This window comes from Thermobia domestica, chromosome 16 (genome assembly GCF_964235325.1).
Source record: "Thermobia domestica chromosome 16, izTheDome1.hap1.1, whole genome shotgun sequence".
NCBI classification, from domain to species: Eukaryota; Metazoa; Arthropoda; class Insecta; order Zygentoma; family Lepismatidae; genus Thermobia; species Thermobia domestica.
In genome coordinates this window covers 103,502,488-103,517,628 of record NC_137469.1, presented here as the reverse complement: position 1 = coordinate 103,517,628, position 15,141 = coordinate 103,502,488, and the positions used below count along the sequence as shown (strand labels likewise).

Genomic DNA, 15,141 nt, shown 5'->3' with positions numbered 1-15,141 from the left:
ATGTGATAGCCGGAATCACATAGATAGCAACGATTTTTTTTAAAGCCATACCACTGGAAAACAAATGACTGTTCAGTTGGAGATATGATGGTAGTTGGAATGACATGAGTGGCGCCAGTTGTGACTAGTCAGACGTTTAGTAATTCCATCGGATACCAAATATTACACTACTGTCAGTATCAGTAGGTGTAAACCATTGTCGGGAAAACAGATAATTCTAATTACTGCACTGGTAGGGAATTGAATCCCAAACTTTCATTTCAGGTCAGTAGTATTGTCTGTTTACTGTTTGTTTCTTAATTCTTGAGCCTCAGCCAGGTCATTTTCTGGACGCAGTTTATCCACTACTTCGCTGTTTTAAATGAGGATATTTTCTGCCTTAAATAAATAAAAGATTCACAGTTATTGTAGTTACGTAATTTCACCAAAGTAGTAATAGGAATTCCTAATTTGACATGAAATTTTGTATTACTGCTTTTTAAACATCTGGTATGTTAGTTTGCCGTTTAATTTGAACTACTTGTTTCAGTGCCAGGACGACGAAAATCAGCTAGTCCAACAAAATATGAAAAACCTAAAGAATCTACAGGATTACAAAAAAATTCTCAATCGCCTAAGAGAGAGTCATCAATTCCTGGCGTGTGTGTCACACCAGTACGACCTTATAAGGGCATAGCAACGAGCAGTGGGAAGAGGTCATCCGCTGTAAATGCATCAAATGTAAGTATACTGATGAGAAATATATTTTTATTTTAAATGTGAAATTGTCCTAATCAACTCTGAAAGAGAAGAAAAGTGTCCAGTTGAACGTTAGTTCAGCGTTCCTTTCCGCACCAAAGCTACATGAGCCATGGAGATATAGCTTAAGGTTGAATCCTAACCATCCTGATCCTTTTGTATTTTAAGGATCTCCCATCGGTAATCTAACCCGGGACCCCATACACCAAAGACGCACACACTAGCCGCGAGACTAGGGGAGGGCATGATAAACTTGAGTGCTTATAAAATAATGGAGGAAAGGGGAGTGACCCGAGAAAGTCCATATACAATTAGCTCTTCTAGTCCACTACAAAGGCAATGTGATTCAATTCCAATTTGCGCTTGAGAGCTAAAAACGCTTTAATATTAAATCGCCGTAGTCCTTCCTCACGTTTCAGTTTGTAGGAGTGGCCGTATCAGGTAGTTATTATTGTAAATCAAAATTAAACTTACCTGCATAAAAAATAACAAAAGTATTATTTTCACTCTAATCCGGAGAACATTGTCAAACCAATGAAAATGTGAGAGATGGGAAAAGGGCAACGGGCAGATAATGAAAAAGCACTAAGGAATTTCAAATACGTGCTTCCCTGTTAGAAGCTTGAACTTGCAAATGGGTTTTGTTCTTTCTTTGAAGTAAGAGCTGATTATGTTTGAACCAGTTTCTTCCCTATACAAATTCAATTTTGTACTCATTGTTCTGAGTAAAAAGATTCGATATTCAAACTCCTAATGTTGTAGCAGATATATATAGAGGTAAATAAGTTGACAGTATATTTTCCAACCTATAGCGAAAATTCAACAAGTAAATTTTGTTTTAAAAATTCATAGATTTTTTTCGAGTTTCTTTTTTAGTGTTTATCACTTGCTCTTCAGCATAACTATTAGTACCCGTAATCCAAATTTATCAACTCCTGATGAGAGTTATTGGACTATTTATTATTCATATATTTTGACAGGTCCTAGTGTATGATTGTTATATTTATGTTACCTTATAGATGCGTTAATTATACTCTGTTATAGCTTGGAACTGTGTATGATGTACAATTTCAGAAAAAGTTGACAATAAAATAGCATCGGATTTGCAGAACGATAATCTCTTGTGTTTGTTATGTTACGACTTAGAATCTTAAACTTCTTTTTGAGGAATATATTTATTTATTCCTAAATTTACTTTTTTACTGTTATAGCTCTTCTCTGGTGGCCGAAAAGAGAGCAAAATACGCCCACCTTCACCATTGCAGTCAAGACAGGAAACACCTTTAAAAGGGTACAGTAACAATTTTATTAGTATGTTATTAAAGTTAACATTGCAGTAGTAACGATTCAGTTTTCCGTTACATTATCTAAATAATGGTCAGGCACAAGGATGATTATTTAGCTTTGCACTAAACATCCCGTAAACAGAGGTGCAATAAGTTATATGGTAATTTCCATTTAGTATTGTGGGTAAAGATAATATGCGGTTGTTATAAGTGTCTGTTAGTAAACTTTATTGCCGACGGGTGTTCAATCGGTGCATAGGATTTTTTTCGTGTGTGTGTGTGTGTGTGTAAATGTTAGTCCTAAAAGCTAATACGTAAATTAGTTATTTTGAATAGAATGCTGTATCCTAAATAATGTAAATTAATTGATATTTACTTCTAATATTGATACTTTTTAGTAATTAAAATAATTCGGCCTATGAACAGCTTATAAAATGAATATATTCCAAAATAATCACATTTTTATTTCTGTAATTAATGTGCACTGCTTTAGGAGAGCGGTTTGTAGACGAAATTTTATTACTGGTATCGCGTTTCGATATTCATTTCTTCGGGTTCATTTATAGATGATGATGATAGCGACTAACAGATGGTACTGAGGAAGTGTTGATGTGGGGTGATGCAAATGAAAAGGTAGGATTATTCGTGAATATTTTAGAATGAAGATAGTTAGGAAATAATAATAGTACTGTTTTATAATCGTGATAATAAAGAACCATTCTAATTATTTATATTTCACTGCCAATAGATTTCAATGTATTGTTGGTGCAAGGAACTATTTTAGTATTGCGGTTAGAACGTTACTAAGGTTACGTAGGAGTACTCACTTGTCAGTGTAACAATGAATGATGAAATATGAGGCCTGTAGAATTATATTTTTTTTCTAGCCAGGATAAGATTACACGACAATGATAGGACAGTTGCTGTGCTAAAACAATATATCATTGTATGAGTAGCATAAAGGTATACAGATAGTTTGCAAAGTTTGCACGTTTCGTCTGCCTTGTTAAATTTTAATTGCGTATTCAGAGACCAACGGTATACTGTATATTGCAATCCAACTATTTGGGTTGGGTTGATTTTGAGTTAACGTCCCTTTCAGCAGCGAGGCTATATGTAGCAATATGGGCTGAATATAGCAACAAAATCAGGTGCTGAAATTATCTAGTAAATAATCAGAGGGCACGTGAAGAGTTGTGGTTGTTATTTTTAATAATAAGTGTCGGAGGTTATTGGTATTACAGTTGGTTTGTAACTTTTTGTTACAAACGTAAAGGCAAACAGTTTTGCTATTCATTGTAGTAGCATGGGAGACCCGGCTTCGATTCCCGGCGGTAGCTCATGTGGTTCGAATTTCATGTTAATCAGTAGGTCCACGTCTCATATAGCCTCGCTGCCGAACGGGACGTTAAACTCAGTCTACTCAACTCATTGTACTAGCAGTTATTAATAAGTAGCTTTTTAGAAAATAATTCTCCTAAATCAATTTATCATATAAATAGGTTAATCTTCAGATTGAGTTTATATAATAAATATGTGTTTTTTTCATAAGTTTTCTAATCGTGTAAGTTTGGTATTTACGCTGAGCGAATATTCAGGTTAAAATTCTGAACTGTTGGTAAGACTATGAAAATAATTCCATATTATATTTTACAGGTCATCTGGTTTGTCTGATTCTCGTCTCAAGCAGTCAAATATACCAGCAATGCCGAATATGTTTAAAAGAACACCAAAAGAAGGAATTCCTTGCCTTCGTACCAGGTGATTAAAATAATTAAAATATATTGGTTTAAAGCTTCCAAAATGAGCATGTGGTATTTGCTTTTGTTTGAAGTGTATACAACAGTCTTACACCCGTCATGAAATGAAAGTATCAGACATTAAAACAGCGTCCCTTTAATCCCTAAGGAATAGTAAATAAATTAAAAAATAATTGAAGTGAGTGTAGTGAAGCCTCTACCATTCGACTCTTGTTGATCGGTATATATATATATATATATATATATATATATATATATATATATATATATATATATATATATATATATATAGAGAGAGAGAGAGAGAGAGAGAGAGAGAGAGAGATTGTGTGTTTGTTTTTCACGATAACTCATAAAACTTATCCGATTTTTATAACTTGGTACGTACCTTCCCCTAACTTGCACAAGTAACCCTGTTGTTTGGTGTTGGACCCCATCAAGTATAAGAGGATAGAATCCACCCCATGTTGCAAGTTTGCACATTGTACATTCCAAATAAAGGACACCGTACAAAAAGCATTGCATTTCCTCGTCTGTCCGATTTGGGTGATTTTTAGATGCGTTGTAGCTGAGGACTCCCGGGAAATTGTTTATATGGGTCAACTTCTTATGACCAATCCTGTGACTTCCAGAAGTCACCAAAGGCACACTGGTTCAAACTTGGCATACAAAAAATAGTTGTGTGTTATACTGGGCTACGGCAAATGAGGATAGTCCACGTAATGGTGTGTTTTCTGCTGTATAAAAATTCTTTCACATTGCTTTTTTTTTGCGTAATATAAGACCTTATGTATTTTGATATGGTATTTTTTTGGTACACACGGAAGTAAGTGCGTACGGAGTGATAATACGTCTATAAACTGATATCCCATTAAAATAAGTATTCGTGTGAAAACACGTATGAACCTACACTAGGTGGCCATTACAAGCAAGAATTGTATCTATTCCTGTTCAAGGCAGACTAAAGGTGATGGGTTTGCACGGTAGGGGTTTGCACGGTAGGGAACTGCCGCGTTAGCGACGGCGAGCGTGCGCACAAACTAGAATTTCGTATAACTATAGTCACTACTAATATTTGAACTTACCTAGTATTTATGCTTCCTCTGTCGTGTCCGCTTTGCACAGTACCAGAGAAATTCATTCATAACCCCACTGCTTCGAATTAAAATAATGTTTTCATCACATTCACTGCACCTACCACGGTCTTTTTAGTAGGCTACATTGAAATCAAAATCATTTCATGTAATCGCTATTTGCCAGGGTTGGCAAAATCCACGGTTTTTATTGAAAAAAAACAAAAACACACGGTTTTTTGGTTTAAATAATTTGCTATGTATTGATATCACATGTGGACAGAAATAAGTTTGTTTCGCCTTGGTGTTATTATGCAACAACCGGGTTATGCTGAAGGGGGTCACATAAGCTTAAAGCGGAATCCAAACCGCCTTTTGGCTTATATCCGAGAGAAATCGTCCTCCATTTGAACTCGAAACCGAGACAAATTGGCCACAAATGTGATACGTCTGCCGACTCACTTACGAAAGACTCCTGATAAAAATACGTTGTACTGATCTTTACATACTTGTTAATATAATTGTCAAGAGTCAATTCAGGACAAAAAGATAAACAATTACACAAGTAAAACCAATATACAGAATTACATATGGACAATTTCAAAGTATTGCAGAGTAGAGAAGAAATAATTTAGTCCAAGTTAGTTCCCTACGACTTTCTTTTTTTTCTTTTTTTTTAAGTTCAAGTTAAAGAAATACGACTTAATTTGCATATCAATAAGAAAAGTGAAGAAAGATACTCCACTTTGGCTCAGACCCATTTATACATAAATAGGTACCAAAGATACTTTTGATTTCAATAAACGCCTCTGTATAGGGTTTGTATGACCTCCCCCCCCAAAAAAGTACGGCATTTCGATGCATTTTATCAATAGTAAACATTATTAAAACGAAACAATATTTAGAATTTTCTTTTGATTGCAGTTGCGTAACAATAATAACAAACTATAAAAAAAAATCACAAAAGAAACATTCATAAACTTGTAAAAAAAAAAAAAAAAAAAAAAAAAACGTTGCTTTAATACTATAATCACTGAGTAATAATACGAGTAATATACGTGAGTGAAACGTGATAACCCACAAATATGTGTTCATCAAGGTTTTACGAACACTTACACTGTTACGAACATTTTTCTTTTCTTGATTTAAACATTTAAAAAAAAATGGTTTAAACCAGCCAACCCTGCTATTTGCACTCAGAAAAAAATTAAAAATATGCATTGAACACAGTATGTGGTTTATTGGAAACTAAAGACTTATTTCTATAGTTTACGAGTTAAATTAGTAAGAGGGAGGATTGCTTGCTTCAACAATATTGCAAGGATCCTCACCTTTCAGTGCGCATTATTTCATCGAGCACGTTACATCGAGCAACATTGGACGCGCGGTGTTACCCTTTGTACGGTCACCAGCAAAAATGGGTATACAAACGTTCTTTTGTTACTATCTCGAGAACCAATCACTTTAGTTGATAACTTCGGAACCAATCAGTCTTTTGTTAAGTTTGGAACAAATCACGAACAAAAGTGGGTATACGCATATGTTAGTTTATTAATATATATTCGGAAGCAATGTACCAATTTAATTTTAGTTGCACTTTGCGAAGTACTGAAACTGTATCCCAATTTGTGAATACATTCAAAAGTACAGGAACCACTTATAAATTACATAAAATTAAAATCTGATCAATGCAAATTCTTATTATTACTAATCTGTGTTACAGTTTTGAGATAATCTCGTTTTCGAAATCATAACACAAATTGGTCTGCCTTTGTCAAATTTTGTTTTTTATTTTATGTACAAGAATAATATAACGGTTTTTACTATTACATATTTATAAAGTCTAGATGGAAATGCTGTATAAATCGAGTCGAGTGTGGGGGGCGCGGTGGCTTAGTGGTAGAGCGTTCACCTCCGGTGCTTGGGGTCCCTGGTTCGATCCCAGCTCGCGCCGTGTGGACTTTGTGGTGGACAAACACCGTGTTCGTGGGTATTCTCGGGGTTCTCCCGTTTCCTCCCCCTTTCTTCATTCCACCATTTCACTCATCTCTCATCATCACCGTCTCCTTTAGCCTAACCGACATAACCGTGGGAAGTAGAACTTCATTTTTCATTTCATTTTCATTTTTCGAGTCGAGTGTGGGCTTGTGATATAGCGAGAAGCAAATTTATGCAAGCAGAGACCTATTGCAAGAAGTTAGAATGGTTCAATTGAAGACTTTTTATTTTAAAAGTTTTATATGTTTAAAAAGCTTTTCTGTATTTTTATTTAGTGTATTTAGTAAAAAAAATGAAAAGTCTTTACAGCTACTGATTTATTGCCACTATAAACGAAAAATAATATATATATTCTACGGACCTTTATCTATTTTTCCACATAATCACCACATCTGTTGTGACACTTGTCCCATTGCGCCACAAGTTTCTCGATGCCCACTGCCTAGAAGGTGACTGGCTGATCACGGAATCAAAGACAAATAACGTTCTGTACTGCGGTGTTGTTCGTGAACCTCTGCTCTGCCAGGAACTTCTTCAGTGGACCAAAAAGATAGTAATCTTCGGGGTAAGGTCTGAACGTAAGGGGGATGCTCCATATCTCCCACCCCCAAGAGTGAAGTTTGGCAATTGTTTTGTTCGCCACGTGCAGTTCGCTGATCATATGACGTGGACTTTCTGAGCATTCCGCCATCATGGGCAGCTGGTAATAGTGTCGTGGTAATGGAAGAAATCGAAAGTTACAGGGGACCGTTCCAAGAAAAGCCTACCGCATCGTTCGTATATCTTGATTTTGTATTAAAATGTGTTACACAGTCGAGAAAGAAAAGCGCAGAGACTTTTCGATTTTTTGCTCGTAGATTTATTTTTCAGATCCAATTTATTTCCTCTTGACAGGACCATCTGGTGTCAATCTAGGATACCAGATGATCTCGGCTGAAATATTTTGTTATAAGAATGAAAAATACTACGATAAACTACATACCCTTTAGAATGGACATTGAGACTGAAAGGATTAAACTTGTTTATTACCATAAATTTGTGTGTTCGACAAATTCAATTTGAACTCATTGTAATTAGATCTCGATCAACGCGGTTTTGTAGGGCACGGACTTTTCTTAGAACCAGTTAACCACTTCTGCTAGATATTCCTGTAATTGATGGCAGGATATGGAGATCCATTGTTGCAGGTAACTGTAAAGGCATGTGAGCTTATGGTAGAAAATATCAGATTTCTTGGGATTCTCTTATATTTAGTAACCATGTTTTTTAGCCTGTAAGATATAATCTTAGGATTTCAAACCTATGACTTCATTTCTCTGTTCCTTCACGAGATATCGTATTTTTTAATGTTCTTTCGTTTTTAGTTTGAATATGTCCTTTAAAGCTTAACAATAAAGAATAACATTCACTTCGTGGAAATAAGTTGGTATTTCAAACTACCATTTGCAATATAAAACCACTTTGGCGACTTTTCACACTTAACATTGTTTTTATTAAGTACTGGCTGAAATGTCCGTTCTTCATACGGGGAGAATAAGTTTGTGGGAAATATTTGAATCCTTTTCCTCTTTGGAATGTTTATTTCAATGACATTGTAATGTTAAAAATACAGAAGATACTAAATATTGAAACATCCTACCCTTACAGAATATGCCTTTAATCAAATTGATATGATTAAAAACCCCAGCGTTAAGTGGGTACTGTCTGTCTTCCAAAAGTCATTTCAAACGGGTCAGACGTTACTCAGAAAACTATCAATTCAACACAAATGTCATTTTTGATATTTTAACCCCTTCCTCCCATCATTCCGAAGCCTCTGCTGATATGGATGAATTTGGAGGATCTAAAAGGCATTGAGAGCGTCACTTTCAGCGATCCCGAAAAATACGGATTGCACACTAATATCAGTCGTTCGTATTATTATTATATGTCACTCCTGCCAACTCCCACCTCTTGGAATGTCTTACTCCCACAGTATTTTTTCCAGATTGAAAATCATATGTCTGCCAAGTTTGGTTAAAATTGCTCCAGACGGTCCGGAGTTACGCTGGAATATACATTTATACACATACATCCAAACATATGTAGATGTGCGAGCAAGTCTTGGGCGTTGCCCCTGTAAATTCCGAATTCAGTTGACATGACCGTTCATGCTTAAACTTGGGATTAAATGTTATCGCGATTGTAACCTAATAGCTTGACGAACCCAAAGTGTGGATTCGACACTAAACTCAATCATTTGAGACATTTTATTTTTCACCGCTTCTCATCCCCCTCCTCCCTCCCCATGCCGATGGGGGACTGAACTTGGACTTTAACTATGAGAAGTGCAATTATTAATCTCACCGATATCGAGAAGTATGGATTCGACACTAATATCGGTCATTTTTGATTATTTTTACGTATCAATCCCTTTCCCATCATCCAGGGGTGTTAATGGAAATTAAACATAGACTTTAAATGGTATAGGGAGTATCGCCAATCAACTTAGGGATGCCGGAAACAATGGATTCGATCCTAATTATTTTTTTTTTTTTTTATGTCACCATTCCCCTCCCATCAGGGCTGCCAATGGGATCTGAACTTGAATTGAAACGGCATCGTTTCATTCGTTATACCCTGTCACTCTCCTTAGGTGTACTAGGTCGTCTTACCCATACTAGAGGGTGAACTTAAAAGTCATCAAAAGTGCTACCAATCACCTTAGGAACTAAAAGTATGGATTCAACACTAATATCGGTCATTTTTACATGTCACAAATTTACCTCTCCCCTCAGTTGCTAGATGAGGCTGACTTGAACTTAAATGAGGGCCGCGGTGGCTCAGTGGTAGAGCGTTCACCTCTGGTGCATGGGGTCCCTGGTTCGATCCCAGCTCGCATCAAGTGAATTTTGTGGTAGACAAATACCGTGTGCGCGAGTTTTCTCGGGGTTCTCTCGTTTCCTCACACTTTCTTCATTCCACCATTTCATTCATTTCTCATAATTACCGTCTCCTTTAGCCTAACCGGCATAAACGTGGGACGTAAAACTCAGATTTCATTTCATTTTTGAACTTAAATGACATCTGGAGCGTCACTCTTTATCTAAACGGCTCCGAAAATAATGGATTCGACACTAATATTGGTTGTTTTCTTTATCATTTTTATCTCAGCCTCTTCCTCTACCTACTAGAAATGCTAAGCAGTTCTTAGCTCCGTTGGGGCCTGAACTTGAATTTAAACAGCATCAGGACTGCCGCCACCAATTAACTTAATGACGCTGAAAATTAATCATTCAACACTTAATATCGGTCGTTGTCTGTATTTTTCGTATCACCATTTCACCCACTCCGGGTGTTAATGGGAGTTTAAATCAAATTTAAACGCCATCAGGAGTCTCGTTATATATATATATAAGCGACCCCAAAAATTATGGATTCGACACTAATATCGGGCATTTCAGATCATTTTTATGCTATTCCTCCCCTGCTTCTAGGAGTGCTAGGGGGTCTTACCCCAACTGAGAGCTGACTTTGGCCCTAAAGTGCACCAAAACTGTCATCAATCAACTTAGGGACCCTGAAAAACTATGGATTCGATACTATTATCAATCATTTTCAATTATTTTTACATACCCTCTCCTCCTCAAGAGTACTAATTAGGTCTGAGTTAGGATCTAAATGGCATCGATGATGTTACCAATCAGCTCCTGGACCCTGAAAACTGGATTCGACACTAACATCGGTCGTTTTCCATCTTTTTTATATGTCTCCTCCCTCCCACTCTACGTAGATGTGCTAGGAAAGTCTTACGTCGACGTACTGTTTTCCAGACTGTAAGTAATATGTGTACCAAATTTGAAAGTTGCTAGAGGCGTTCTAGAGTTATGCTGGAACATATAGATAATAATGTATTTTTTTATATGTTAGTATTTTTCTTGATAAAAATTGGTTTCAAGTTTTAAAAATCTTCGTAATTCCAACTTACGTCACATTCGAGATTCTTCGTCATGTTCGACACTAAGTTTATTTTAGTTGAATTTTTGTTATTCGACGTTGTATTTTCTATAATTTTATAATCGTTTGGTGGTTCAAAATGTAAGTGGTGAATAAATTACGTGCAAAAATTATCAAAAACATTTTTAAAAATCCTTAAAAACCACACACGATAAACTCACCTACTGGCACTTTTCACTTTCTCCATTTCTATACTTATTTATCCATCGTGCTCAGAAATTGTTACATTGTTTCCCACTATTTGTTTCAGAAGGAGCAATACCATAGATACAGCGTACATTCAAAATGGACAAACGAAGACGGCAGAGAGTCACGGAAGAACTCCATCTATAACTCGTATTGCACCACGTAAGGGCAGCCCTTTAGCTGATATTAATACTCCGAAGGCTGATATGAATACTCCAAGGAAGAATGTGAAAGATGGACCAGTGGCTTTTTTAACTCCTCAAAAGCTGCTTGATGATTCAGCGAATCTATCAAAAAACGGGACAGGAACACCTTTTTCAAGGGTAAGTTTCCACAGCGGTTCTTTGACTTTTCTATTGATAATTGTGTGTATGTTTTATGTAGTGTTACTCCATAAATCAACTTCTGGTTCTTTAAATACAGTAAACTTTCGACTTAACTGACTAAAGTAAAATAGGGAATCCGTTAAATAGTGAATTGTCATGAAGAATATTTAAAATAGACTATTACGCGTGAAATCGTCATGTATAATGTAAATGTAAAACTTTTAATGTCATACAATATTAGTACCAAAAACGTCCTTACAACCATATTAGAGGGGTGAAAAGGAGCTTCAGTGTTTAGTTGCTTTCTCATTCAATGTTGTCAAACGTCTAAAGTGCCAGACATTTTCATCAATGTAGTATGATGATGTCCATATGGCCTCTTGTATGCTATATTAGTCAAATTCTATCCGTTAAATCGAAGATTTACTGTATTAAATTTTATTTACAGGTAATGTTACATAGAATATGATAATAGGTGTCGTTCAAATTAAAATACTGAGAGCGTTGCGAACAGCTATGGCTAACCAGAAACCACACGTTCTATTGGATGATGCATTGCTAACGCAGTTTTGCTCCTAATGTCATTATCTCTGAAGTTCTAGATCAGAATGTTTCTCGTTTTAATTCGAATATTTTCTCAATTGTCTCATGATTCTGATTATACCGGAAGTCATGTGCTACCACGAGGAATGGAATGTAGGACCACTTGACTACAGATTCAGTATAGAGTATCTCTGCTACATAAAACCTTTTCTATTCTCTTTCTAGTCATTCTGGTTAACGTGATCTTGGTGGAGGCATAAGATTTTTCCATGTAGATTCAGCATAAGTAGACAATTAAGAAGTCACTTGAATTGAAGAAGCAAAATCCAGTTCAGAAATCCAGAAATAATGGCAACTGGTAGGCGATTGCGCTATGTTGCATCACTCAATAGAACGTGCACCGTGTTGCCGGCTACAGCTTTTTCGTGTATAATTTCAAAGTATTTATATAGTTAACACAATATACTCTTGTAAACAATTGACACACACATATGAAAAATTGTTCGATTAGTATCAGGCAGACTTGTTGCCTGTGTAGTTGCGCCAGGAACGTGAAATCGACGTTGTTATCAATGTGCTTGCAGGTGAAGAGTGTCGTTCTTGTGCTAGTGAAGTGTTGCCCAAACTGAACCGTTACTGGGAAGGTCCACCTTGGCTCTTTTTCATGCACATTTTTTGTACAACCGAATAGTGAAACCGTTGGAGAATATTTGACCATCGAAATAATCACAGCTAAAGATATTGTGGTCAGAAAACACACATGCAGAAACATTCTACAATAAAAATTCGAGGTTCCAGCGAAAGTATCATCTGAGGTGGTTTCTGAGATTTGTCGGTTGGCAGCCAGGAAAGTCATTATATGGCTCAGAGGTTAAAAATTTTGAAATACAGTATTAAAACGGAAAGATAAACTGAAACTTTTTTTTTTTTTTTTTTTAACGAGATGATCGAAATTGCGCGATTGTGAGAAGGAAATTACAAGTAAGTAAAACAAAAGGTTACATTATAAGAGTAAATAAAATTTTATGGATGCAATAATCTATAACTTTGTTCAACTAACTTCACAACGTGATATATGTTTTTACAGTCTATAAATATATATTCGAAACCAGATTTTCTATTTTTTACCAGATTCTCCTCGCATAAAATTCATAAATGGGAAATGTCTGCCGACAACACGGTAAATTTTATCGTATCACCTTATGAATCATTCATTGTGAGGCAAACATGTTGCATCCAAAGTGTGGGTACGTATTTTTGTATTTGTGTTGAAAACATTTGTGTATAACTAACGACTGAAGTGGTATATTGTGGAATCTGTTAAAATTCTAACATTATTAACCATGAGAGTAGTAGCGCTCAATGAAACAACATCGAATTATCTTTTCATCCCATAAACTAAATACAATAATTCAGGTAGAAAATAATGCTTATAATCGTAAGTAATATCAAAATAATTTTAATTTGTTTAATGCAAACGCGTAACAGAAAACTAATTAGCCGAAAGAAGAAGAAAATCGAAATATATTTTGTCAGACAAACGAGGAAGTAAAACATCAACATATAATGTTCGGAAAGATAATAAAAACTAGTACGTAAATAACCGTAACAAACTAATAATCAGAAATGATGACATCTACCGCAGAAAGTGTATAACTGTTTAAACAAGTGAGTTTCATTCCAGTGTGAAATTATGGTAGACTTCCAAACTACGTGAATTCAATGCTGAAACCGGAAGTAGATCTAGAATTCACGGTGGCAATAGATATATGAGGTCAGAAATGGATCCAAATCTTATCAAAAATAGTTTCTCGCTATCCCTTAAAATGAAATCTTTCAGTTTAAAGTCCCACGGTTATGCCGGTTAGGCTAAGGGTGACGGTGATTATGAGAAATGATTGGAATGGTGGAATGAATAAAGTGGGAGGAAACAGAAGAACCCCAAGAAAACTCACGCATACGGTGTTTGTCCACCACAAAGTTCACTTAGCAGAGCTGAGATCGAACCAAGGACCACACGCACCAGAGGTGAACGCTCTATCACTAAGCCACCGCGGCCCCATCCCTGAAAATTATTACTACATAGGAACCAATATTGAAACCGGAAATAATTTTAGGTTTTACTACTTCCGGTTTCAGTAGAAGAATAAGAATTAAGATTAAATCTATCATGGGATGCTGAATCCATATAAAGAAAGAGAAAGAATGGAGGAGGCGTGGAACCTATTCATGCATTACTGAATCCGCATCAGAAAGTTTTTTCTCACTATCTACTACTGTTTTATTACTATAGTGATCAGTGTTGAAACTGGAAATTGTAATCCCCTGCACTTCTAGATTAAACAGAGGAATGAATGTCGAGATGAACTTATCCCTGCGTCGCTGAATCCATATTGAAAAGCGATTTCTCGTTCTCTCTGACCATTTTTGTTCTATGGAAGATCAATGTTAAATCGAAAGTGGTAGTAGATTTCTGTGCTTCTATGGCATCTATCCTTACAGTATTGATTCCATATCGAAAACTACTACTCAATATCTACCAGGCGCGTTCGGAAAATAACCTTCGATTGGTCACTGTGCGTGAAGTATTGGGTCAGCGCTACCATCTTCGCACAGACGTGCGGAAAATCAGTTTGCATCCAGCCATGGTAGAGTGAAAGTTGTTTGATCACTAGTTTCACTTTTGTAGTGTCTCAAAAAGTGTGCTGCAATAGAAAACCCCGCGAGGTGCGAGCTGTTATAGTTTTCTTACGGCAAAATAATATTCGGCAGCAGATATTCATCGGGAACTTTGTGCCGTGTAAGGGCCAAATGTGTGTTCAGTGAAGTTGTTGTTCGTGAATGAGTCCGTTCATTTAAAAGTCGACGAACAAACATTCATGAAGAAGAGAGGAGTGGCAGGCCATCAGTGGTCACTGATGAACTCGTTCAGAAAATTGATGGAAAAATTCGTGAAAATCGACGTTTCACAATCTCGGGGCTTTCCGATGAATTTTCACAAATTTCCAGGACGTCGATATGTTATACAACGTAGTGACACAGAGTTTAGGCTACAGGAATTGCTGTGGCTCAAGGCACAGGCGAGAGATTTTTATGCTGATGGAATTTCTAAGCTAGTGCAGAGATATGACAAGTGTTTGAATGTTACGAAACTATGTTGAAAAATAGAGCAAAGAAGTAGTTTTCAGGTGTATATTATAAATTATTCTTATTTACTTCGGTATTTCTTTTTTAA

General features: G+C 36.1%; 1 protein-coding gene across 1 annotated transcript in view; it reads left to right on the top strand.

The window, feature by feature from the left end:
* The window catches only part of LOC145673292 (uncharacterized), a gene marked incomplete in the record, with an annotated part of 76,083 nt that overhangs the window by 52,670 nt on the left and 8,272 nt on the right, over positions 1-15,141 (top strand). The window contains 3 exon segments of the mRNA XM_081742862.1: positions 1,950-2,029; positions 3,681-3,785; positions 11,102-11,360. Of these exon segments, the coding sequence (XP_081598988.1) occupies positions 1,950-2,029; positions 3,681-3,785; positions 11,102-11,360 (444 nt within the window).